General features: G+C 32.2%; 1 protein-coding gene across 1 annotated transcript; it reads right to left on the reverse strand.

Annotated features, from left to right (window-relative positions):
* Positions 1-2,603: 2,603 nt before the first annotated feature.
* LOC127706657 (Na(+)/citrate cotransporter-like) lies at positions 2,604-26,976 on the reverse strand. Its single transcript, XM_052211312.1, has 13 exons — positions 26,866-26,976; positions 18,877-19,026; positions 18,524-18,639; positions 17,886-18,025; positions 15,652-15,799; positions 13,432-13,590; positions 12,851-12,982; positions 11,419-11,523; positions 10,503-10,600; positions 8,749-8,879; positions 8,433-8,594; positions 4,607-4,744; positions 2,604-2,894 (listed from the first exon to the last, which is right to left on the reverse strand). The coding sequence occupies exons 1-13, from the start codon at positions 26,971-26,973 to the stop codon at positions 2,739-2,741; spliced, it is 1,743 nt and encodes a 580-aa protein (XP_052067272.1). The 5' UTR covers positions 26,974-26,976; the 3' UTR covers positions 2,604-2,738.

Raw genomic sequence — 26,976 nt, forward strand, 5'->3', positions numbered from 1 at the left:
ATGTTTCAATAAAAGAGAAGCGAAAGATACCAACGGAATATTCAACTAATAAGTGGAAAACAAACCGACAATGCCATGGTAACAAACGAAAAACGATCAAAAGACATACAGCAGTATACAAAACACAACGTCCAAAACATAAGTTTGGGCAGCATAAACCCAACAAAGAAACCTGGGTAATCTCAGGTGCTCCAGAAGGGTAACCCGCCGTGCTGCTCATGTAAGTACAAACCAGGTGATAATTCTTAATTCGGTAGGTCACATTTGACAAAAATTGGAACATATCAGTTGTCATCTGTGAAATAGATATTCTGTCACCTTACCGCCGTGCTGTTCATGTAAGTAAAAACCAGGTGATAAGTATAATTCGGTAGGTCACATTCGGCAATTGGAAATATCAGTTGTCACCTGTGAAATAGATATTCTGTCACCTTACTGGTGATGGCGTCCGTAATATTTTGGAAGGGATGAATAGCTTTCTTGTAATCAGCAACCCTCCATCAAAGAAGTCCTGATGGGAAATGCAAGCTCTGGAATATCGTATCAACTGGGAGATATATACTCCATATGCAGGCGCTGCTGGAATTTTGATAAATGGCCTGTTACCATTATACAGAATCTTCAGATATTCGCAAGAAGCTGGATTGACTATCCTTTTCATAACTGAATTCTTTGAATAATCTTCTGTTACAAATACCAATTCTAATCTTAACAATTTTACGGCTAAACATAATTGATTTTACAAGCACAGACTATCTTAACCAAACAGAATTTTGAAATGACAGGGAAATATTTCTGCCTTAACCTTCCCTTTGCCGGCATAGATCTTGCAGCCGTAAATTTTTCTGACTCTTCACTATAAATCAGTCAAATATAAAGTTTCAAAGTAAGTCAGACAATTTGGATACCATGAAAGATAAGATGAAACTTACCTTTTTAGAATGGATAAGGCTGTGAGGTCTATAATCCAATTTTGATAAAAACTAGAAAAAATAACGGAAAACAAAACCAAAACAATATCAACACTAAAACAAATGCTACAACTAAAAAACTAGAAAAAATAACGGAAAACAAAACCAAAACAATATCAATACTAAACAAATACAACAACTAACGGGTTGATGAATACTCATGCATCATCTATTCTTTTTTAAAGCGTAAAGTTGCAAAAAACTAGTGATACTATGATGACAAATATTTTGTCGTCGGGTGCCACATGTGGAGCAGAATCTGCTTACCATTCCGGAGCACCTGAGATCACCCCCAGTGGGGTTCGTGTTGCTCAGTCTTTAGTTTTCTAAGTTGTGTTTTGTGTACTATTGTTTGTCTGTTTGTCTTTTTCTTTTTGAGCCATGGCGTTGTCAGTTTATTTTCGTCTTATGAGTTTGAATGTCCCTTTGGTATCTTTCGCCTCTTTCTTATCCCTGTAGATAAGGCTGTAAAACTAAAATCATTTTACGTGTAAATCTCATTATACAAAATGATAGATAAAAGAATATCGTATCGCAAATTATCTTTGTGAACATAACATGAATCATGCCCGAAATAGAAATCCTGGGCTCATGGTAGGTTTGTTATAAGACGTTCGACTTTCCTTTAGAAACCAACTCCTTTTATAGTCTTCTCTTTGACATATTTCTTTATTGATATATTCATACAGAGGCTCATCAAGTAGCGTGAAAAGATTTTCTACCATTTTATACTTACATGATTTACTCTCATTGAACAATTCAACATTTAAGTGACTATGTTGATCACATTTATTTGATTAAACTTAAAATAAAGCATGCCACAGTAAAACCCTTGTTATAGATTTCTAGGTTTTTTCGTTTTATTGTATGATGGGCACTAACTGTGTCCATTTGATCACATATTTGTTCCTTTTGTTATGAATCCCAGTTATGGCTAAACCTCGTTAAATAAAGGCAACAGTAGTAAAAACCAACGAATCACCATTTGATAAATATGTTCATCAGTACCTGAAATTTATACGAATATGATTTTCTTTTAACAATTAAGTTTTTAAGTCCCGCCAACGATAGTAGGGGCACCATATTTATCGGACTGTGCGTCCGTTCGTTAGTCTGACCGGCCAGTATAATTTAAAAGAATTGATAAAAGGTAGTTTTCCATGACGTTGTGGTGACATCATCTTGAAAATTATTACATACATCATTTATGATGTGAATTTTAAAATATATGCAAAATTAGGGTTTTGACACTGATTTTATAGTTCCTGAAACATGAAAATCTACTTTATTAAGAGTATACGGTGTATAATCATTCATAACTCTTTTCTTTGTAACAAAATGAGAAAAGAATAGTTAAACTGTACTACTTTTGGAACATGTAAGATCCCGATGGCTTCGTAAACTATGTTTTGTAGGCTAATGGGGTTTACATCATACAGTAAACCACGATATGATTAAACAATTGAAGCAAAACATGAATATAAATAAACCTCGACGAATCTCAAGATCACTCTGGTATACTCATGACGGAGAGTTTGGAGAGCCAAAGACAAAAATTGAATAGCAAATAAACAGAACAATTAAACTGGCTACCAACTACTTATATGTGGGACGAAAGAAAAACAGTGACAGTAAAATTTCCTTAATTTATAAACAATAATTTTTATCAAAATCATAAAGTGATGCAAATAAATATAATGCATTAACAATAAACCGAAGAATATTCAATATTATTTAAACAGTTCGAAAAATCAGATCGCGTTTTGACTAGGAACTAACAGTCGTCATATTCATAGTAGCGTTGTGTCCATTTATAAATTCAGGAGGAACAACGTTAAGGTTAAAATATGCCATTCCCCATGTATTTACTGCTACATTCAATACCAAGATACATAGTATGTTCACCATGAATCCAGCTGATGCCTACAAACACAAACAGTATCATAATATTGTATATTTAAAGCAAGAATCATAGCCTTATTGGGGGAAAATTAAAAAAAAAAACAGCCATATATAGTCTTATTAAGGGAACAATCTTTTAACTTTAAAGGGGCGAAGGGTTCTGGCACCCCCTTTCCCGCAATTACTCATCCTGCATGACCACTATATATCTGTTGTACCACCTATGTGCTGAAGGTTCAGTATCCTCGCAATCTTAGGTTTCTTATCCCCTCAGTCTTATGTTCCTGTAAATGCCCACCTTGCTGTTAGTTATTTCAGGGGCTCTTTTTGCCAGTTATTCGTAGAGTAGATAAGAAATTTTAGTCATTGCTATTTATTTCAGAATGTCCATATCAGCAGATGTGATTGTTGCTGTATGCTCATTTTCAACCATCACTGCTGTACCTGACTGATTTACATCGTTTGACCCAGAAACGAACCGGTCCAGAGTTATTTTTTAAACAATAGGTTAAGATCAAAACTTTAACATTTGAAATAAAGGATAATACAAGTTTTTTAATATGAAAATAAAGAGATACATGAAAACCTTGATGTGAATATTTATTTCTGTTATATAAAACTTTACATAGTAAATGTTTAAATAGAAATACAACTAATCAACTGAAGCTAAGTGAGAAAAGATTTGATTTTAACACGAAAAAGGGTTGTTTAAACTAGTCTATATTTACTCGATATAGAAGAAGCATATTACTGTGAGCTAAGGAGGAGATAGTTTCACATATGGCATACCTGGAACCTGAGAATATTAATGTTGTTTAAATGTTGTATGCATCATAGTGATTACTTTGTTAACATTCGGTTTATTTTGCTTTACAATGTATATCGTTTGATTATTATGGTAAATTTATATTGTCATTATATCAGTGTTCATCACGATGTAAACAAAAACTCATCAAAGAGACCAGGCTTATAATTTTGTACGTCAGAAGCGCGTTTCGTCTACAAAAGACTCATCAGTGACACTCGAATAATAAAATTTAAAAGGCCAAATCAAGTACGAAGTTGAAGCGTACTGAGTACCCGAATTTCCGGAAGGTTTTGCCAAGTACAAAAAGGTAATATATTCCTGGGGGTAGAAAATCAATAGTTTTTCGAACTATTCAAAGTTTTCTAAAATATACCGAAACTAATCATGTAATACCACGATTCCCTACACCATTCTATTCACGTTATTTTCATCGTGTTTTACCTGTTATAATATAATTAACCACATACAAACAAACAATAAATATTGCAACCGACTTAAAGATCGATCTTTGCACATACTGTGTCATATGTATTTTTCGCTGATTACGGAATACGTATGGCATTGTTGTTTTGAGTTTTGTTGGACAGACTTCCATTTTAGTAGTGATTCATGTACCACAGAGCAGTTGGATTTTGTATATTGATTCAACGTTACATATTCTAACCATAATCCCATGACACCGTTTGTCATGTTTCTTTTTTCAATGTTGTTCTTCAAATGATAAAAAGAGTTCCTTTAATTAATATCAAGAATTTTGTGTATTTTAGGTTTATACCTTTTATTAGTATGCAAGTCCATTCATATCACTTCCAACTCTTTAGGAGTAACACATAGAGTGTTTTTTAAACAATTCTTTTGTCATTTATGTCGGTCTTTAAGACTTTTTTCACAGTAAAATAGTATTGTTGCAGTTATAAAAACTTACCATATCTTTGACGGTAATATACCCAGTCGCAAATACTATAGCATTTGGTGGTGTTGCAACAGGAAGCATGAATGCAAAAGACGTAGCAATGGCACATGGAAACATTAAATACAATGGATTCAGTTGTAAACGGACTGCCTGTAGCGGGAAAGAGAGAAAATAATAATCAAGACATATTTTGATTTGTCTTTTGTTTTTAATGCATCGTTTTGGCAGAATACTGCGTTGTGTACATTTACAATAAAGATAACAAAATTATTCTATTTAATTGCCTTCAATTTATTCAAATATTTCCTAGACATCTACCTCCGGCTCAGAAATGATTTAGAGGAACATCTTAAAGAATACTGAAATATTGAAATGCCAAAATGTATACCAATTGAGAAGAAATCGAAAAACTCTGAAAGAAGGAATGAGTTAAATGTTTTAAAAAGATTCTTATTGTTATCATATGCATGTTTTTCATGTACAGATTGTATATCGAACACTTTTTTTCAAATCGAACTATATTTCCCTTTTTTCCCTGAATAAGATAAACTTAATTCAATAAACTTTACATTAAGGTTACTTTCGAAACAAGAAGGTCTGTACATATCTTTCTTTAAAGTTACACAAATGGACGACACCAAACTAGCGTTTTTGGCATTATGACGATTTCAATGTTCCAATTGACAACTTCCATTTGACAATTGTAACATACCCTCTGTCCCATTGTGTGACGTTTTTATATAGCAAATAAGTTATGCACGTCTATGTTTATATTATATTGAATTCATTTACAGGATGTGCTTCTCCAGTAGGGTTATAAGAACGAACGACAAAAATCGATTCTACACACGTTTTACGGCCACCGCCACGAATTGGTTGAACAGTACGAAATGCGTTTATCTCAATTTACGAGATACATATTATCCTTGTATTAGATCTAAAAATACAAGAAAAGTCTTCCGATATCCAAATTAAACAAGTTTGTCCTATTCCCTATAAGAGATTTCCAATAAAATGACATAACTCGACATAACCAACCTGTCTGAACGTATATCGGCATAATTCATTGAAGCATGACGGAGGGGAGCATAGACTCTAAGTAATGCTTGCTTGTTAAATACACATATTTTGTTGGAATAGATTTTATTTTAGAATTATTTTGATCTGATATTTTAAATCTTTACATATTTTGTTGTTAAAATGTGGATTATTTTATTGACAATAGCATTTTAATGTAAAAATTAATCCAGTTGCTCGTAATCAAATGCACCGATCATTACTTGGTCATTTCACTTGACCAACATATAAGTTCCTTTCAAGGCGTGAATGTTTTAAAACTTCTTAATCGAATTTAAGTCTGAAATAATAAAAATAATGAAATCTGAAGCGATATACTATTCTCATTTCATTTGTTTTTATAAGTTATAATTTTAAACACGAAATTTTAAACACACCCGACTGTTAAAGGTGTACCCGACTTATTTCTTTAGCGTACTCTAATAATTCATGATCATATCAAGAAAATGTTGTCTTAGGCAGAAATTCAGATCATTTATGTATTTATCAGATAGCATCTTTCCGTAGAATTTATAAAATTAAAAAATTTATTTTGGCACATCTCTCTTCAATTAATTTTCTTCTGATAATATAATTTAAAGAAGGAAAAACGCTTAAATCTATAAACAATAAGCCGTGTAGTGGTGATTTGCCACGGACCGATTTTGAAGTACATCAAACGGAACTAAACAGAATAAAAGGAGATGTGGGGTGTAAGTCAATGAGAAAGCAACCCAACGGAAATTAACAGTAACCAAAGGACATATAAAGGAGTCTACCTAGTCTATGTTGAATACTCTATGTTTGAGATGTCAACACAAAATATCAAACTCTTAATCGTCCTGATTCTGTATAATTCTACAAATTGTAAATATATTTAACAAAAATAATTAAAAAAAACTTAAAATCGAATTCCCTAAATAACATGAACTTAAAGGAATAGCTGGCAAATCAGAAAAGTTGATACTCTAAAAATAACCACGTTTTACTGCGTAAAGACGTATTTTCTCTTATCTTTACTCCGGAGAATTTTCCCAGAAGCCATGGACTCAAAATGCCCTTCGCATATCAATTTGTGTTTGTTTGAAGACAAAGAATCGCCGAAATGTTCCTTTGAATTGACTCTTGACGTCTTCTGGGTCAGGTAGACTCACCTAAGCTGTGCAGTATAACTAATATATACGGACTTGATTGTTCAATAACTTAAACACTTTCTTGTTTCATATGTTTCAAACTGGGAATAGTCCCAGGTTTTAAATATACATGTTTGTGTATTTTCAATGTTCATTACCTACCCACATAAATCATCAGGTATTATTTGCTTGCAAGTTACGTATACTTTATATTCAAACCACATATGTAATGAACACTTATGGTCCTACTTGTGCATTCTGTCCATATTTTGACGTTGCACAAAATTCTGATCTTCTGCACTAATGATACTTATAAACTCTTTATTTAAAGAGGGTAACTCAATAAGAACTTGTCTAATTTGCAGTACAAAAACAAACAACAACGATAAAGCAAACATTCAATTTCGCTCGCCATCGTGACTGCATTGTACATTAAAATTTTAGTATCTTTTTGTTTTTGTATGTCTCTTACTTATGACAAAAGCACTTCAAGGATATATGTTGTCTAAGCCAATTCAATGATGCCTATCAATTGTATATCACAAAAAAGGATAACATAACTTGTGCATATAAAAGATATTGCCTAGAAAAGTCGTTTGTATTTTGACTCATATAGCATTTTCAACTGTCATTCCTATTAAACAAAACCACTCGCTACAATCCCTAATCGAGCACACCTTCTAAAATACAATCTATATAGAGAATTTCTTCTATTAATTTAATTAAATGCTTGGAAGGGACATCTAATAAGATTTATAAAAGTTTCTTCTTCATTGTGAATTATTTGTTTATGCATTGTTATTTAGTTTTAGTTATTTTTAAAAAAGAGAGGGTCGTCTAATTTGACGGCGAGCTATGACACTATAAAACTTGAAGAAGTACAAGGTCTACATCTTTAAATACGGGTTTTGTGAATGGTTTAGCTGAACACATTCTTTCTTCTATAAGAACCTTTTCTGACGTTTCTATAAATGCACGCATTCATGGAACTATCATCTGCAAAGTATAGTGAAAAAATGTCACAAAAAAGACAATGAATTATAACTCAAATCAATCCTATGATAGATAAGGGATACGTGTATATAAGTGATCTTATGACAATGAAAATTTGGGCAGGAATCATGAGAATCACGACAAAAAATACACGATTTATCTCATTTTGTATTTATTAAATATTATATGATATTAACGAAGTTTGAAGTTTATGGTTTTATAGTGTTGGAATACTTTGTTTAAACTTGAGTGACGTATTTAACAAAATTCTTAGGTTGACAATAACCGGTCCCATTAGGTCCGTACGTCGAGTAATGTACGTATGTAATTTTATTGGAAATATCTATTGGGACATTTTGACTATGTTTGGCTAAGTACGATGGGTAGTGCATGCATATCAGGAGACGCACGCGGTTTTGGTCCGTTTGGAGTTTCTGTTTTTTTTTAATATCTTGACTTGAATATAAAAAATTAATTTGCAAATTTTTAACATCGGTATATTTCTGTTGCCTCTAACTTAACTTATTGATCTATAACGATAACCTGATCATCGGAATAATTGAAAGGTTTAAGTTGTAACAAAAGAATGTACATAAAATTCAAAGATTTCATATCTGAATAGCTCCAAATGCAAAACGAAATAGACCAAAACTTACCAGATCTCCAAGAATAGGTAATAAAAGCGTTATAGTAGCTGTATTACTAGTAACTTCTGTACATACAGCTACTAATGCTGTAAAGAGAAGGACCATAACCCACGTGTCTAATTCCTTAAAGGCTTCTAAATGTGACCCGATCCATGAAGATAAACCAGATTTCTGAGAAAATATAAAATTGAAAGATTAATAATATATATATTTTTTAAATTAGAAATCTAACCACTATCATAAATCAATGTTGATCAATACTAATACTGAAAAAGTCATATTTAAGATTTTTTATATGTGTATTACTTTTGTATTTCCTACCTACCTCACAGGCATCTGCCAGAGCGAATCCTCCTCCTATCAATAACAGAACACCCCATGGAAACTTCTTCTCAACAGTAGGCCAGTCCAATATAGGCGGCACCGGTATATGTGGTCTGTCATCTTTTGGAAATCCTTAATCATTTCAGGAACAAAAACGATATCATTAATGGTAAACAATATTACATTTGATATAACTCTTTTTCAAAGTGTTCAGAATAAATGCAAAGATGGTATAGTATGAAACATTGTATTGTAAAATAAGCAAAAAATGAATACACATAGTGTATCCGTATCATGATAGCTGAAATGTGTGCACTGATTATAACACCTTCTATGAACAATGTTCTTTTCTCCTAGTAAATTTCTTTATTGACTGAATAATTCATATGCTCTTCTATAGTGTTATCAGAGACTTAATATACTCAAAGCAGCGCGGAGCAAAAGAGTTAAAAATAATACTTTCCAATCGATAAAAAGTAAAATCACAAAAATACTGAACTCCGAGGAAAATTCAAAACGGAAAGTCCCTAATCAAATGGCAAAATCAACTGATAAAACACATCAAAAGAATGGACAACAACTGTCATATTACTGACTTGGTACAGGCATTTTCAAATGTAGAAAATGGCGGATTGAACCTGGTTTTATAGCGCTAAACCTCTCACTTGTATGACAGTCGCATCAAATTCCATTATATTTACAACGATGCGTGAACAAAAAAGACATGATAAGAAACATTGTCAAAATATGGTAAAAAGAAGTTCGTCAAATTCTCTTTATTTATAGGAAAACGTTTAACCTCATTTTTGCTTTTTGTCTGTGTTTGGTGAGTTACTCATGATAAAAAAATGGATAATACAAAGTGTTGAATGGCTCAACATTCCATTTTCTGTACCAAGTTAGGAATATGACAGTTGTTTTCCATTTGTTTGATGTGTTTGAGCTTTTGATTTTGCCACTTGATAAGGGACTTTCCGTTTTGGATATTCCTTGGAGTTTTCTGGTATTTTTGTTACTTTACTTTTTCAATCATTTAAAGAGTACGTATGAGTTCTTCTCCATTACCTAGTGTTGCATCGTATATTGAGTTACAGTTGAAATATCGGACCCCTTTGCAGAATATATAAGAAGATCCACTGTGTTTTGGAAAGGGTAAACACTTTTCACTCCTTGACTTATTTATAATATCGGTACGTTAAACGATAAAATTGTCCTGATGAATTGATTGATTTATGGTACTACAAACATAGATCCTTGTTCGGTAGCTCTGCAAATCGCATCAACAGAAGTCAAGTGTGTTGATATAAAATGTCTAGTAAACTGCTTCCTTATTGTCCGACTCATGATATCAAACATTACAAACCGATGTATTGTATTTCCTATCATTCATTTATAGATCTAAATAAATGGAGATGTGATGTAAATATCAATTAGACTATCACGCTATTGTTCAAGCTAACCAACTATATACACCTAGTGGTTAGTCCGAGATCTCCAACATTTGAATAGCGTTCATTCTTTAAGTAAGCTTAAGTCTTATTTCGTCATCTCTACCTGGGCGACGTGAAGACTACACGGTTTAAGGAAAAAATATATTTTTGAACCTGACTGAAAAGAAATGTTCATCGCTGAAACTACCGTATGGTATATATTTTGATAAATGATCTATACGTCACATATATTGCATTTTGAAGAATGACAAGTTAAGAAACATTGACAAAACCTGTTTATTCATCGAACTCTTATTTAAATTACCTTTCGTTTTTCTAAAACACAAAACAGCAGGGCGAACTGATGGGAATACAAACATTGATGTCACAATTAGTATGGCGGACGCAGAATCTGTTAAATATCTACAAACACATGTTAAACATGAATGTATCATTACAGCATTTGTATCTATGACAAACGTACTTTGAATTAATGAAATAAAGATGAGAATAAAGAAGTAAGAGATAAATATAGATCTAATTTACATCCGTTTAATCTTAGAGAAAAGGGAGGTAAACCATCGTATTTAATCATTCATACATACAGATTTGAATGTAACGATAATAAACTATGTTGATAGTGTCCCTCTGTTCTGTTTACCTACTTGAAGTGTTATATAAAAAAGCATCATTTAATGTGTGATTAAAAGAAGTAATACAAATTCAAAACTGTCTATGTTCATATAATTTATGACACTGTGTCTGTTTAATTATAAAATATGCGAGTATTACCAGGAAGACGTATGCCGCTTCAAATTCAAACTGCTAGAGCACAACTTTATGTCCTGTACAGGAATATGTGCAATTTTGGTCGAATTCCGTTCAACCGTTTTCAAGGAGATGCAGATTAACCAGGTGTGACGTAGACTTTGCGGACGACGACGACACAAGACGACACAAGTGATCATATTTGTCGCTACATCTTTGCCTCCAATTTTAAATGGTTGTGTGTTTTAGGTCGATTGGATGGACACGAAAAATAAATCATATTTTACTCTGTATACTGTTCAAATATTGTGTCTTTATCTGTTTGTATTGTTTAAGATTTCACATCCCTTTACTTTAGTTAACAACTGGTTGAATAAATATCACTACATGCATTTGGAAAGTCGACAGACATGTTTTAATTCTGTTTAGTGTAGTGAGCTGTATATTGTTTAAAGTATTTAAATAAAGATTACCCCGTCTTGAACCATGACCCCCAGCCATCAACATACGGAGGCTTTCTGCTAAACCATAATAAAATCAGTAAAACGAAATGGACTAATACAACTATTTCTGCAAAGCTGAAACATAATGTATAATTGTTCAATTATATAATTTATCTCACTGCAAACTGGCTCGTTTTAAGTCAGACATTACCTTTTAATTACCAAAGGTGAAGCATTGTTTTCAAAATCAAGCTAGTGATTATCTACAACTTTTGTATCTTGAATATTCAACATTAAAATTTTTATTTATATACACTAAATACTTTTAGTTTAAATATTATGTATAGTTATACTCACGACATAGGTCCTAACTTTTCGAAGGCATCTCTAATTATTTTAGTAGCTCTTTGATCTTCTTTTTTGGTTGAGCAAAATAACTCCCTGAAAGAATAATGTACAAAAGTTCATGAAACTGAATGATATTCGTTCTCTTGATGATGGTTCTAAGTCGACTGTATTAAAATGTTTTTATTAAAAAAAAATCACGCATGATATAAAAAAATCTGTGGTATAATATTATTTGACAGAAATGATATCTTTGCTACTTTTAGTGAAAATCATTAATGAAAATAGAAAGAGAGGTAAGACTGCTGAGAAATGTTTTAAATGTTTTTGTTCATATGCTAAATACTCATCTATTTTACTATGCTATCGTGCTACTTCCTTGACCTTTAATTGATTGTATCAAGGGTCAATTATTTAATATTCAAACTTCTAACTTACTTATGCCATACTACCAGATTGTATGCAGCTTCTAGTCTTATAGATGTTCACATTTCTTATAATAACGAGAAGTTCATCAAATATATCAATTCAAAGTGTATTCAATAACATTTAGTGATAATTCTTATTCCTTTTTAATCAAAGACTTAATAGGTAATGTTACTAATATATGTTTTTTTAACAGGAGGTTTTGGAAAATGTGTGTTTACAAAGCTACAATCATGTAGATGAGGAGTAAAATGTCAATATAATTTCTTATGAAACGACTTTCTGCATCTACCATGCTGAACTTTGAAGCCAACAGTGAGGTAAGCCCTATACAATGAAAACACTGGGGAACCTATGCTTGCACTCAAACAAAAACCAGCATGTACAATCTAAAATACACTAAGAATTGAAAAATAAACAATTCATATCTTTGTGATACAAGTGATATGAAATATTTTTTAAAACATGTATGGGTATGCTCATTGTTGAAGGCCGTACGGTGACCTACATTTGTTGATTTCTGTGTTATTTGGTCTCTTGTGGAGAGTTGTCTCGTTGGCAATTATACCACATCTTCTTATTTTTATATTTAGATCTATTTAAATTCTCTAATCATATTTTGAATTCTTTAGTGCGTTATAATAATATTGTTCTTACCTTATTCAGTGCATTACGATAATATTGTTCTTACCTTATTCCTAGAAACCATATCTGTAACCATATCCATAACAATGCTAAACATATAATAGATCCAGGAAGGGCAAATATCATCCAACTAACAAAGTTAATCCCTGAAGATTCTATGCCAACTCGCTGGAATACTCTAGAAAAAAGTAAACCAATTAAGATATTTCTATCACAATGTATACGTCTATGTGTGAAAGAACAAGTCACAACTAAAAATTACGCTCTCCTTTTTGCACGTTTAAGAAAACTTTATTTTTCTGGTCAAAGCATTTTGTTAAATTTTTATCTTACCTAAATGTTGGTTATATGAATTGCATGGTCGCATCGAAACATAATGAGATTCCATGATGGGACACTCGATGTCAATACCGGTTTTTAATGTTCGTTGGGATTGTTCGCTGTTCTTATAACTTTTCTGTTTGCCTGTACATGCGTTTCGTTGACCTTGTGTCTCGTTCGAGGATTGTATTTTGATTTTGGATTCATTCTATTGACACCATTAAGTATGTACTTGTTTAAGAACTATAAAAATATCGATGGATACAGTGTAAACTGCAAACTGTCAATATACATAGTTCAACTCACAGATCTGCTTGTCCTTGCATAATTATGTTTGGTCCTGTTCCAGACAAGGTTCCGGTTCCACCAATATTAGCAGAATAGGCAACACATAATGTCATTGCCTTACACATATTTTTATACTCATTAGATTCTGAATAATTGTGATGTACTTGCTCTTTATTTCTACAACGCAGATTTATTTTCAAATTTACAACAAAATATTAAAAAAAACATAAGAAATCAAAAGATTTATAATTTGTAAAGTTAAATTAAGGCGACAATAGTAAACCGATGTTCAAATCTCGTAAATCAATAATGAAGAGACACATCAAGGTAACAAACAAAAACTGAGGGAATAGCATGAACTGCAAAAGGCGCGAGACCTAACTAGTACTGCGTCAACAGAGCACGTGTCTCCTGCTATGCATGCATCACCCGCCATGCGACTCAAACTCAATAAAAATGTGACAATCGGGGAATAGGACACAATCGTTAAATTAACAGATCAGACGACTATACTGTATCTAAAGATCCAAGACCGCGAAAACATGTCGCTAGTTTAGTTAGCACACTCATTTTAATGAAGTCCATATAATGTGATCGTGTACGAGCGTAACGTATGTAACCGCCTTACGACAGATCAGATGGTATGAACAAGTTCAAGACATGATAAATTGTAAAAAAACAATGCATCTAGGTGTATCGTTATCTAGCAAAGAATCCAGCCACGTTTATAAGCATTGCAAGGAGATGTGAGCTTTTGCTGCTCACTATCACTTGGAGATGAAGAGCAGACTTTTTGTGTCATGAATTAATACGCAATATTCCTTTTCCCATTTCATTGACAGAGTGTGTCTCTTGTCATTTGCGTGGATCATTAAAAAAATTCCCATTGCTTGAGGTATGCGCTCATACTTTTTTCATAAGTTGCATCATCTTTCATAAACATTTAAACATTTGTTATTTGGATTTATAAAATACCGGCCTCGTAAAACATTAGTAGTATAATAAATAGAACTGGTAAGTATTTTTAGTCAGCTCTATTTTGAAATATACATAACTCGATTATATCAATTGATTTCATAGTATCTTTCAAGAAAGATTGACTTATATTTTAGAGAAAGAACAAGAGAGAAAAAAATAAAGAAAAAGAAACACAAAAATTTGTTTTTTTAGCAACAGTGAATATTCACAACGAAAATATGTCTTAAATACAGCAGTCAATATACTTGGCATGGATGGTTTTCTTTTGTAAAATTTATACAAGCAACATCAATTATGCAATCATACATGTGGTTATAAGCACAAACAAAACAGAAGCTAGGGTCACAGACAATATTGGCCACGCGAAGAGGATTACTTTTAAACAATATATACTTTTGTATTATTAGTTTTTCTGTGAGATACTTTTTGAGTCCTGTATAAATTACTCGTAACGTTTTGTTCTATAAATAAATAATTTTAATACGTTTTTTATTTTATATATATATTTGTACAGCTATTGCGTTTTTATTCCAGAAATAACGTCTCTTGTGTGTATTATTTCATTTGTTCTTTTTCGATTTGTTTGTTAATCGAAATTGATATAGTCAACCTGAATTTTCTTTTTTCCTTGTAAGTTATCATTTTGTGCCACTCGTATGTATAAATGTGTGTATTGTTTCTATTTTTAATGAGATTGTCGGGTAAAGTATGACACAATTTGTTAGAGCTCGCCAGTTATAGTCTGTATTTTGCTGATATTACCACATAATTGTTCTTTAACACACAGCTGCAGCGTTATTGACATATAGCAAAGACTTCCGTTCGAACTGTTGCTAGAGGCGTCTTGGTCTTAAATTGAGGTGTGAAAGTGTGCTTCGCGTGGAATGCCACGCTGTGACTTTGAGATGAATAACATCAGTTAAAGAACTGTTCATTTGCTTTGTGATTTGTAAAGTGCGTATATGGATTTTGTGTCATGAATTATTACACAATATCCCAATTTTTATATCAACTATATTATGACGTGAACCAGTTTCTTAGCTATCAGATCTTTTTAATTTCTACTTTCCGTAGATATTGACATGCTAATGAAATGTAGTTTTGATCGTATGATATATCGTTTCATATTGATCCAAGACTAAGCTAGGGGTGTTTTGGTACTTGAAAATGTAAAAATTCAAATGTCTGTAATAAGAATCGAATTCGATGGCTTCAAAATTTGATGCATATGTTTAATACCTGAATAAAATTTATACCTACTGTTTTTCTTTTACTTCAATTTGTACTTCATTCACGCCTACTTCTCCGTTTTCAGTGTATGTGATGTGATAGTCTTTAACGCCATTCTCATTTGGTTGCTCTTCCACATTACTTGATTTAACAAATCCAGAATTATCGATGCCCTTTTCTGCAATACGAAATCATCGATGAATTGTTGGTTATAACATATGAGGTATTGGAGATCATAATCAAACATAACGAATTTGCTGTGTTTAATGAACTTTTCTGGATTTACCTTCATCAGGAGTATATAGCGCCAAATGTAGATGTATGAATAGGGAGTGTTACACAACCAAATACAACGTTGATGAGATGTTTAAAGTCTTTGATTTTACGAAAACTTTTCAACAAATTGTTCCTGAAGAATGCAAGTTATTATAAATGCCAATGCTGAAGCACCCTCAACAGTGTTAGGGTAGATCATATCCTCGGAGATAAGCAGTCTACATACAATGGCATATACCAGATAGTTATGAGGTAAAGTCAATGAAACGTATTTCTGAGTAAACATTCATCAGGAATGCTCAGTTCCAATAGTTAGATAGACAAAAACGGTATAAATGCCCACGAATTTACGTTACCAAAAAAACCCCTAAAAGGTTCTTGATAATTAACACACAATTTACCTAAGCTGCTCAAGTTTTATAATGACATTGGAGTGTCTGTATCTATCTCTGTATCATAAATAATATATTTTACAGTATTCAAGCAGTTTATATATATATATATATAAATGCCTAAAAAGTGTACAAAACAACACCAATATTTGAAAAAAAGGAAACATTAAATGTAAGTATCTACAAATATTTCGAATAACAGATATCCATCATCAGTATGATATGATGTAAAATGAATCATATTAATTTATTCTGATTTAACTATAACAATCTTTAATTAGATATAACTATAGCAATCTTTAATTAAGATATCTGTTATCCGAAATATCTATAGATACTTACATTTAGTGTTTCCTTTTTTTAATATTGGTGTTGTTTTGTACACTTTTTAGGCGTTTATATAATATATTTATTGTGTACAGGTATCGTTACTTGTAACGATCCAGTGCCTTCGTAAGAAAGATAATTGACTAATATCTAGACGTTATATATATATAAGTCTGAAAAATAAACCCAAAAGGGTCAGATTAGATTTTTATGCTGACAAATTTTTGTCCCTCAACCGGATTTGAACTCACACCTTTGATATACTACAGCACCAATAGCTTAGATTCATGTCCATCGCTCTAGACCACTCGACCACATCTGCTATATAATAAAATATAACTTCAATAGTCGTAGTGTTACCTTGTCACGCAAGGCGAATCTAGAGATAGACATAAGACATGTGTTTTAAGCGTGTGTATATATATACAAACAAAATTGAAGACTAAATGTCATCTAGGTCAGAGTTTGATGGAATGAATAAAAGATATCCGATTTATAGATAGATATGTATACCAATGATGATGCTGTTGTCCCTGAGAATGTCATCAGATCAAATAACTTATAGAATAAATTTCTTAATTGGTCGTTGATAAGTTAAGATTAGGATAAAAATAACACAGTTGTAATATACATATATCCTCAGCATATATCTTAACATTGTAAGTATTCTTGTACACCTGAGAATATTATCTTAGAGTACAATAAGTTAAGAAATTATTAACCAATTAGGATAAAAGAAAATAACACAATTTTAAAGATACATATACCTGACCAATGTAAGTATTCGTGTACACATAAGAATATTATCTTAGAGTACAATGAATGTTTTATCTATCTACCAAGTTACAAATGCATGCCCTGATTTAATGACATTGATGCCCCCTTTTCCTGACTGTGTATACGGTAAGAATGTATGACTGCTGTCAAGTTATCAGGTTATGTTAAAATATACATATACATGCATTTAGCTTTAAGTTCAAGATGTTTTTGGTAGCTGATAAACAAGAAAAGCTCAAAGGCGAAAAAGATCAAGGATAAACCATTATGAAAATATTTTGTAGTTTTAAAAGGTATTTAAAGGTTTTGAATACATTCTAGTTTGCTTTTAACTTCAAGGATGATACAAAAATGAATTTCATACTTTTCAATGTTGATATTTGAACAGTTTAAATTTGTTCTTTTTCAACACAAACAAAAGCATCATTTTATGTCATTTTATTTTCATATTGCAAATATCTAGACATTCAAAATCTTTCAAAAATATTTTACCATAGACTTCATCAACTTCATTAACTTCTTTTAACTGTTCCATTACAGCACCTACAATTGGTATCATCATGGCCGTGGTAGCCGTATTACTGACCCACATAGACAAAAACCAAGTAGGTAACATAAAACCAAACATTAACCTGCCAGAAGAACAAACGGATTGATTTTATCAATCTTTTATATTATTAAAAAATAAATGAAAACAACACTTTATAAACTTCATGCGTCTTGAAAGTGATAGGCAAAAAAGATTGTATAGCCCAAAAAGATCAGGTCTTCATTTTATAAATAAGTTTTGGATTTTAAAATATTTTGGCCTTGAGCATCACCAAAGAGACATTAACAAACGAGTGGATTCTAAAGTTTTAATGTCGAATACCATTTTTATCATCCATATGTTCCAGATTTATTTAGAGTATACATAGTCTTTTTTTTTTGTTCATTGGTTGCTGTCTCATTGACGTCACCATTTATTGATAAAAAAGTTTAAAAAGATAGCATATTTTTTTAAATGTTAAGTTTTGTTTAAAAGACTCTAATTATAGAGAAATATTCATGATGTGATAAATGTGTTGTTCCTTTTATCAACTAAAGTTAAACTTATCGAGTTTTTGTTGTTGCTTCTTGTTTAAACTCACCATTTAGGTTTTGAACCAAACATGAGTAGAACTCTCAGAGCTATTCTCTTGTGAAGATTCCATTTTTCTACAGCAACAGCAAGAGTCAAGCCACCAATTCCAAATATTGAGGAATCCTTGAACAGATAAATAAAAAGTCTAACACACATTCTGAACTCCAAGGCAAATTCAAAAAGGGGAAGTCCATATAAAAAAAACTGACAAAATCAAACCGTTGTTCTCCATTAAATTATCAATGTAGTCGTTAATTCATACCAACATTAAAACTAACAGTAACTACTATTTTTAATTATTCATAATAGATTTTATAAAGTAATATATCAGTTAACATATTCAACATGCAACACAGTTACCTTTATATAGTTTGATGCTACATCCCCTGCTTTCATAACCCCAAAGAGAGGGAACACTATTACAGGTAACAAAGATGTCACAGCCAATGGGAGAGTTTCTGTTATCCAAAAAATTGCCATCACGGCAAGACCATATGCACATTTGGCCTCCTGAAATCGAAGAAAATAATTGTGCGCTTAAATTATTTTATCTGAACATATTTAGTGAATATGGAAAACTTGTTTTGTTTATTTTGAGCCATTATACATCCGTGATATTGATTGAGAGAGAGAGAGAGAAATGGTAAAACCAATCAAAATTGTTATTCTTGTAAATATTCAAGCTAATAAGTGTGTAATAATTCCTTAATTCTTTCACATATACATAAAATTGAGAATGGAAATGGGGAATGTGTCAAAGAGACAACAACCCGACCATAGAGCAGACAACAGCCGAAGGCCACCAATGGGTCTTCAATGCAGCGAGAAACTCCCGCACCCGGAGGCGTCTTTCAGCTGGCCCCTAAACAAATATGTATACTAGTTCAGTGATAATGGAAGTCATACTAAACTCCAAATTATACACAAGAAACTAAAATTAAAAATGATTCAAGACTAACAAAGGCCGGAGGCTCCTGACTTGGGACAGGCGCAAAAATGCTGCGGGGTTAAACATGTTTTTTGAGATCTCAACCATCCCCCTATACCTCTAGCCAATGTAGAAAAAACAAACGCACAACAGTACGCACAGTAAAACTCAATTTAAGAGACGTCAGAGTCCGATGTCAGAATAGGAAACAAAAGACAATAAACAAAAAGACAATAATACACAAATAACAACAGACTACTAGCAGTTACTGACATGCCAGCTCCAGACCTCAATTAAACTGATTAAAAGATTATGTCTTCATCATATGAATATCAGGCACAATCCCTCCTGTTAGGGGTTTAGTATTATACCGTCATAAAATATATGAGAACATAAACCGTGTCATGCCAACAACTGGTTTTAGAATAAATATGTTTAATTCCGATGCAAAGACCCTATAAGTGAATCAATATTAAAGCCAAAATATGCAATCTTTAATGACCTGACAACAGTATCGTAACTATATCCCTTCTTAATAAGTCTGTTTAAGGGTTTTGTTAGCTTTTGGGGTGAATACTGACATGTTTGTGCTTTGTAAAGAATATTACCATAAAAGATTGGATGTGAAATACCCGAACGTATAAGATGTCTGCATGTTGAGTTATATTTACGAATGATGTCCTTATACCGATGATAAAATTTAGTAAATGTTTTGACTAGTTTATGATATCGAAAAACCCTGGTGTAATAATTTTTCAGTAATACATAAATTTCTCTCGCTAAAATCTAATACGTTGTTACATACATGAGCGAATCGTACAAGTTGAGATATATAAACACCATAAGATGGTGACAAGGGAACGTCACCATCTAAAATGGATAATTAACGATACGAAATGAAAAATCATCTCTTTTATCATAAATTTTTGTATTAAGCTTCCCGTTCTTGATATAGATATCAAGATTGAGGAAAGGACAGTAGTCATTGTTAGTATTAGCTTTATTTAAAATAAGTTCAACAGGATAAATTTCTTTAGTATACATACTGAAGTTGTCATTATTGAGAGCCAATATATCATCCAAATATCTAAAAGTATTGTTAAATTTTTGTATCAGATATTGTTTCGATGGGTCTTTGCTGATTTTAGTCATAAATTGTAACTCATAACAATACAAAAACAGGTCCGCAATAAGTGGTGCACAGTTAGTCCCCATTGGAATTCCGATAACTTGACGATATACGGAATCTCCAAAGCGAACAAAAATGTTATCAAGTAAAAATTCAAGGGCAGATATGGTATCAAAGCATGTCCAATTGACATAGTTCTTTTGTTTGTTGCTACTAAAAAATGAGTTTGAACATATGTATTCGCATTCCGACTTTTTAAATGCCCATTTAATTAGGTGTGTGACATTTTTCTTAATAAGAATATGAGGCAAAGTGGTATATAGGGTAGAAAAATCAAAACTTTGAACAGATTCCAAATCACCAATATATGCATGCAATTTATCAAGTACTTCCAACGAGTTTTTGACACTCCAAAAGTAGTTAATTCCACTATTTTCATAGGCCTTATTTGAACAATTTATTATCAGGTTTTTGATTGTACCAAGTGTCCTAGTAAGTAGAATAGACAATTTAGTAGTGGAACAATGACTTGAAGACGAAATAAATCTATATTTGTAAGGTGATTTGTGTAGCTTCGGAAGCCAGTACATATTTGGGACTTTCATTGTAGTTGGTTCTGCTTGTAAAGAAGTAGTTAATAGTTTATGTTTGTTACAGATATCGTTTTCTGAAAATGAAGTCAGTTGGAATGTTGGTGAATTCGTGATTTCCTTTTGCAGAACCTCAATGTAAAATTTACGTTAAACTATAATGATATTATTAGCAGCTTTATCAGTCGGGACAAAAACAAATTCCTCGGCTAGTTCTTTTAGTTTATGTTTGATACGAGAAATAGGATTTTTATGGTTGTTGTTAAGAGTAAAATGGGAAATGGGGCCATAAGTGTATTCGGAATTACTACAATTACTTGACGTAGGTGTATTTTCACTGATATTTACATCTTTACAGACTTGGCTATAATTAAACACAAATTTTCGGGTAGATTTCTTGTAAATATAACAAATAAGAGGGAGTTCAGTATTATCAAAATATCCAGGAATTTGTTCTTTAACAGAATGGTCGTTAAAAATACCGGCAATATTTAGAAAATCAAAACCTTTATTGACATACTTTATTTTAATAAAATGTTTTTTATGATCTTCAGGGCGATCAATTTTGGGAAACAGTTTAGAATAACAATATGCCATTATAATTTGAACGATTTCATACTTAGGACTGCAATATGAAATTGTGTTGCAATCCTCTAAAATTTTATTAAATTTATTTATAGGTAAAGAACAGAGCTTGGTTAATAGATAATGTCTGCCGTTGTTTTTGTATATATTATCTAATGAATTTGTAATATAGCCACTTTATATTAGAGAGCTGTGGTATATCTGTATACTGTACTTAATTTTTATGATATAGGTTATTTCCGTTTTTAAAATATGGGGTTTCGTAAAGAATTTAAGGAAGTTCAATGATAATTTATGAAAATTCCTGGGCGTAAGTCACGTCTAAGGAACTAATCTGATCTTCTATTAAAAACATTATTATGTAAAAATAAAGAGAAGTGGTTTGACTGCCATAAAGACAGCTATCGAGTCCAACTGGCGTGTATGTAAGCAACTATAGGTAACCATTCGGTCTTTAACAATGATCGGATGAAAACCCATAAACCCGTAAAGTCAGTTTTAAATTGTACCGACCGACATCACAAATGTTGTATTATTTTTTACTTAGAAAATTAATGTGTTAAGATATAGCGACCTTTCACCATAGATATACAATACAAAAGCAGGCACCCAGAGGTCAATAAACGATATTCAACACAATCCGTATTACATGTACTAAATCACCTAAATCTAGATAAGTTGTAATTCAAATTAGCAGATAATATGTATGTTATGACGTCAACAGCAAGTTCTAAACTGAATTAAAAGTATTTGAACATATAAAGAGGTTAAACTAGTCCAATGTACTGAGAAAGTGCAAACATCTACCTTGTACATGAATAGGTAGAGACAAGCGATGCAGTTAAAACATACGAAATTACAACCATAATAAAATCAAGATAAGAAAAAACAACTTTATTTACAACTACCTCAGGCATATTGAGGTGTTACACGTGAAAAAAGATAATTTACACAATGCAAATTAGATGTGAAAACAGATTGAAATATATAAAAATGAAACTAAACTTAACTTCCTTGAATATTATTAATTTCTATATTGAATCGCGATTTAAATATTGGATTTGGTTTTCGAAGAAAAGGACAGCAGAAAAAGTTGTCTTATTGCATAGATATTATCGTCCTTGCATTTATGTTTTGAAGTAAAGGATTATCAAATTTTATATACTGTAAAACTATTATATATAGCTGCATACCAAAATTAAGGCGACAATAGATTACCGATATGCAAATCTCGTAAATCGATTAGAAAGATACAAATCAAGGAAAAAAATGAGAAAATCGTATGAAATCCAAAAAGCGTGACCCGGTGCATGGACAGGATAAGTGTACCCTACTATGCATGCATCATTCATCATGCGAATTCACAACCAGTCAAAATGTCACAATGGGGAACAGGACACAATCGGCAAAATCACAGATGAGACGACCATACTGGCAACCAAAGATCTATGATAGCGGAAAAATAGTGAGTTAAGACACCGACAGATCGTTTAGTAATGCTGAGCGTAAAACTTATGTAACGTCGATTTCAGTCGTTCATCCTTATAACTTTGTCGGAGCAGTTTGTGTGTTAGGAGAACACCCCTGTTAATGAAGTTCGTACAGTGTGAACATACACGAGTGTACTTCATTAACTGAGATATGTAAACGCCATACGATTGAGCAGATGGTATGTTACTGTGGAAAAATGGGAAGGTGACAATTGAAAAGTTAAAATCATTTCTAGCTTGAAGTCGTCAATCTGCATGAATATCGAGGAAATATCAAGATATGTAGCAGGCCATCTACTGTTTGTAGTATCCTTAATCTCAAGTTCATTAGGATATATGAGATGTAAGCACTCATTGAAATGTGGGGCGGGTTATTGAGTGACAGAACATCATCAATATATCTGAAAGTAAAATTTGAGATCTTTGCAAGATACTTTTTCTTTTTGTCTTTGAGAAGTTTGTTTTATAAATTCTGCTTCATTTGAGTACAAAAAAAGTTAATGAATAGTAGATCACAATAAGTAACCATGGTCCTGAAATATTAATCCACCAAACTCAACAAATATGTTGTCGACCAAAAAGTCCAGCATTAGTCGATGCATTGGTTGTTGGAATCAGTGTTGTTCTTCACAAAGTAAGATTTTTTATTACCTAAAACGAGGATTTCTACAGAAAAATTGTAAAGATTGGGATTGAAGATTTTGGAGTAGATCTTTAGAATGTTTTTGAATACACATTTGATTGACACCGCTGGTTGAATCATCTCAGTAAAATATATCTGAAGGCCATATTTTACTGTAGAAAGAATGGTGAAAAGAACTTTAGAAATATTTTAAGTTTTGCATCTTGACGACCCTGCTATATATCATTCTTTATGAGGATTTTTGTGAAGTTTAGGTTTCGAGTATAAAGATGGGAGATTTCATCGTTAATTTTTATTGTTTATTCTAAAGGAGAAAAGGACTGATATGTAATATTATTTTTAGATTTATATCTCGAATTTGACATGAGCGGTCATCTCAGTACCAGAATCGAACGAGACGATTTGTACTTTGAAATTATAAATTTCCCCCACTTATCAGCAATATACCAACTTCACCTGCATGTGGGATACACATTTTCCAACTCATTCGGTATTCAAGAGCTTGCAGCTGCTACTAATACTTTATAAAACGTCACCAGTGTCTGAGCAGAAAGTTGATGAACCAAGGTTTGTCAAAGAACATCTCGTCCTTATTCTAAAAAAGTCCACCGGAAGATACCAAAACCTTGTTGATAAATATTCCGTTTCAACTTCACAAATAATACATGATGGTCTTGAAGTATAGATTCTATGTATTGACGTTGTTTATCATCTTAATTACGTGTTATAGTGTTCTTTTTATTTGTCTTTGAATATTTTTAACCTTTACTGTTTAGTCCATTTTTGGTAATATACTTTTGACGTGGCTCGGTATTTATACATCCCGCCATTGTGTTATTGTGCTATGGTCATATTTGTCTATAGTGTGTCTATATGCCATTTTGTTTTTCTTTGTTGAAATAGTTATTTGTTTTTCTTGTGATTTCGATTATAACACAATGTTGAAGGCTGCACCCTAATTTTTGACATTTTTACCTATTATGTCTGTTTCTTTTGTTCACACATTGTTATCAATATAATGGAATTCCATGCGACTGTCATACAAGTGAGAGGTTTAGCTAGCTATAAATCCAGGTTTGATCCACTATTTTTTACATAAGGAAATGCCTGTACTAAGTCTGGAATATGACAGATGTTTTCCATTCGTTTGATGTATTTGAACTTAAGATTATGCCAATTGATAAAAGACTTTCCGTTTTGAATTTTCCTTGGAGTTCGGTATTTTTATTAATTTACTTTTTTCTTCGTAAGTGATGATGGGGTATATGTTCGATTCCAAGGTTTGCTGTGAATTCCAAGTTATTCAGTGAGACATTCCACATAACTGTTTGAAGCTTTGTCTGCTTTATAAATAACATGTTTCTCGTGAAGAGAGGATAAATCATCGACAATATCGGGATGCTGGAAAGGATCCGAAACCCATAAGCTCATTGTACATTGGTTAATCTGGCGTGCATCCATGAGTAACCTGAAGTTCTTAATCCAATTAATGGGCTAGGGAATTCGATAGTGTGGGCTTTTGGCTAGCAACTATTTAATTTGTACATTGTTTACGATGCCAAGGTCTCCAGTTATAACATGACCAGCGTGATTATATTTGTATGAAAACAATACACAAGAGCAATCGAGAGCTTTTAATTTTACATCTCTGAGAGTGAGGGTGTTTAATTTCTCTTGTGGTTGACAATTTTGAAGCAATAGGTTTAGTGTAAGTAAATGAAATGACAGGTGTGGTTTTATCTTTAATGTAATCAGGTTTTCTGCACAGATTGTTGCTGGGAAATAATGCTTATACTGAGAGCATCAAAATCCTTATTAGCAAACTCTACATGAAAAAAATACGTCATCTTTAGGAGTAGTTGTAACTGGTTTGAAAAGCCAATGGTTAGCAATGTCCATAATGATTGGAACCAATCTGTTCTTAACAGAATGTGTATCAATAATAAAAGTTTTACGTACCTCTTGAAATAGCGAATTGATCTTTGATAAAGGCATGGAAAAGAGTTGACTTAGAATATAGTGAATTCTCAAATAGTTATCAAAGATACCAGGATTATAATTTAATACGCCAGACGCGCGTTTCGTCTACATAAGACTCATCAGTGACACTCAGATCAAAATAGTTATAAAGCCAACAAGTACAAAGTTGAAGAGCATTGAGGACCCAAAATTTCTAAAAGTTGTGCCAAATACGGCTAAGGTAATCTATTCCTGGGATTAGAAAATCCTTAGGTATATGAACAGAGGATAACAAACGCTATAGACACAGGGTAAACTGCAGGTGGTGTATATGTTCGATGACCGTGACTCCTATTGTGTCGAACAGAGGTGTTGAACAATTATAATTTGTTGATATCACTACATCTTGGACTAATAAATACATACACAATCAATTTTGTAATTGCATCCGTAAGGAATAGCTGTTCCCAACCCTCGAATCCAAAAAACTTCTATTTGTAAGCGATATGGTGCTCTCATTGTGGGATCATTTATTGAATGATAGATTTTCGCTATACCTTGCTTTTTTCTATAAACCAAAGACGTTTTGATATCATTGTACACATGCTCAACGGACGTAATCGAATATTGCACTCTAACATTAGCCACTGAACGTCTACATTGATTTCATATAGCAACTTCAAAAATAGTTCAATTAAAACAAAATTTGTGCAAAAATTCAAGTATAAGAGAAGAATACACAAAAGAGTTTATATTTAAAATCGTTAATAAGTGAACCAATAGTTATTACATAAGAAATAGACTAATAAAATGGTGACGTAAAGATTTACAACTAACCTGCGAATATAAATCTTAAATTGAAGGACTCAAAGAAAAACTTTTTATCTTGGTTGCTGTGTTAGCAACAAAACCAAATACCAAATAGAACATCACTGATTAATAGGTTTAGTAAAATGAAATATGATTAACACTGAGCATGACTTAAAAAGATGTTAGAATCGGGACTAGCTTTTCGAAAGACTTACCGAGGAGTCGACGAGTAGCGGTAAAGGCAGTAATAGTAAAGGCACCACAATAACAATCAGAGTCCGTTTAACTTCCCACAAATCCCTTAAAACACGTGTGCATCCCATTAT

This window comes from Mytilus californianus, unplaced genomic scaffold (genome assembly GCF_021869535.1).
Source record: "Mytilus californianus isolate M0D057914Y unplaced genomic scaffold, xbMytCali1.0.p SCAF_6, whole genome shotgun sequence".
Taxonomy (NCBI): domain Eukaryota; kingdom Metazoa; phylum Mollusca; class Bivalvia; order Mytilida; family Mytilidae; genus Mytilus; species Mytilus californianus.

Bases quoted from the DNA above. Each gene is read 5' to 3' on its own strand.
- LOC127706657 (XM_052211312.1), bottom strand. From the start codon at position 26,973: ATGGGATGCACACGTGTTTTAAGGGATTTGTGGGAAGTTAAACGGACT. The intron at 15,800-17,885 runs GTAAAATATTTT...TTCGTATTGCAG, and splicing joins TGAAGTTGATGAAGTCTATG to AAAAGGGCATCGATAATTCT. The intron at 8,880-10,502 runs GTAATTTAAATA...GAAATGATTAAG, and splicing joins GTGTTTTAGAAAAACGAAAG to GATTTCCAAAAGATGACAGA.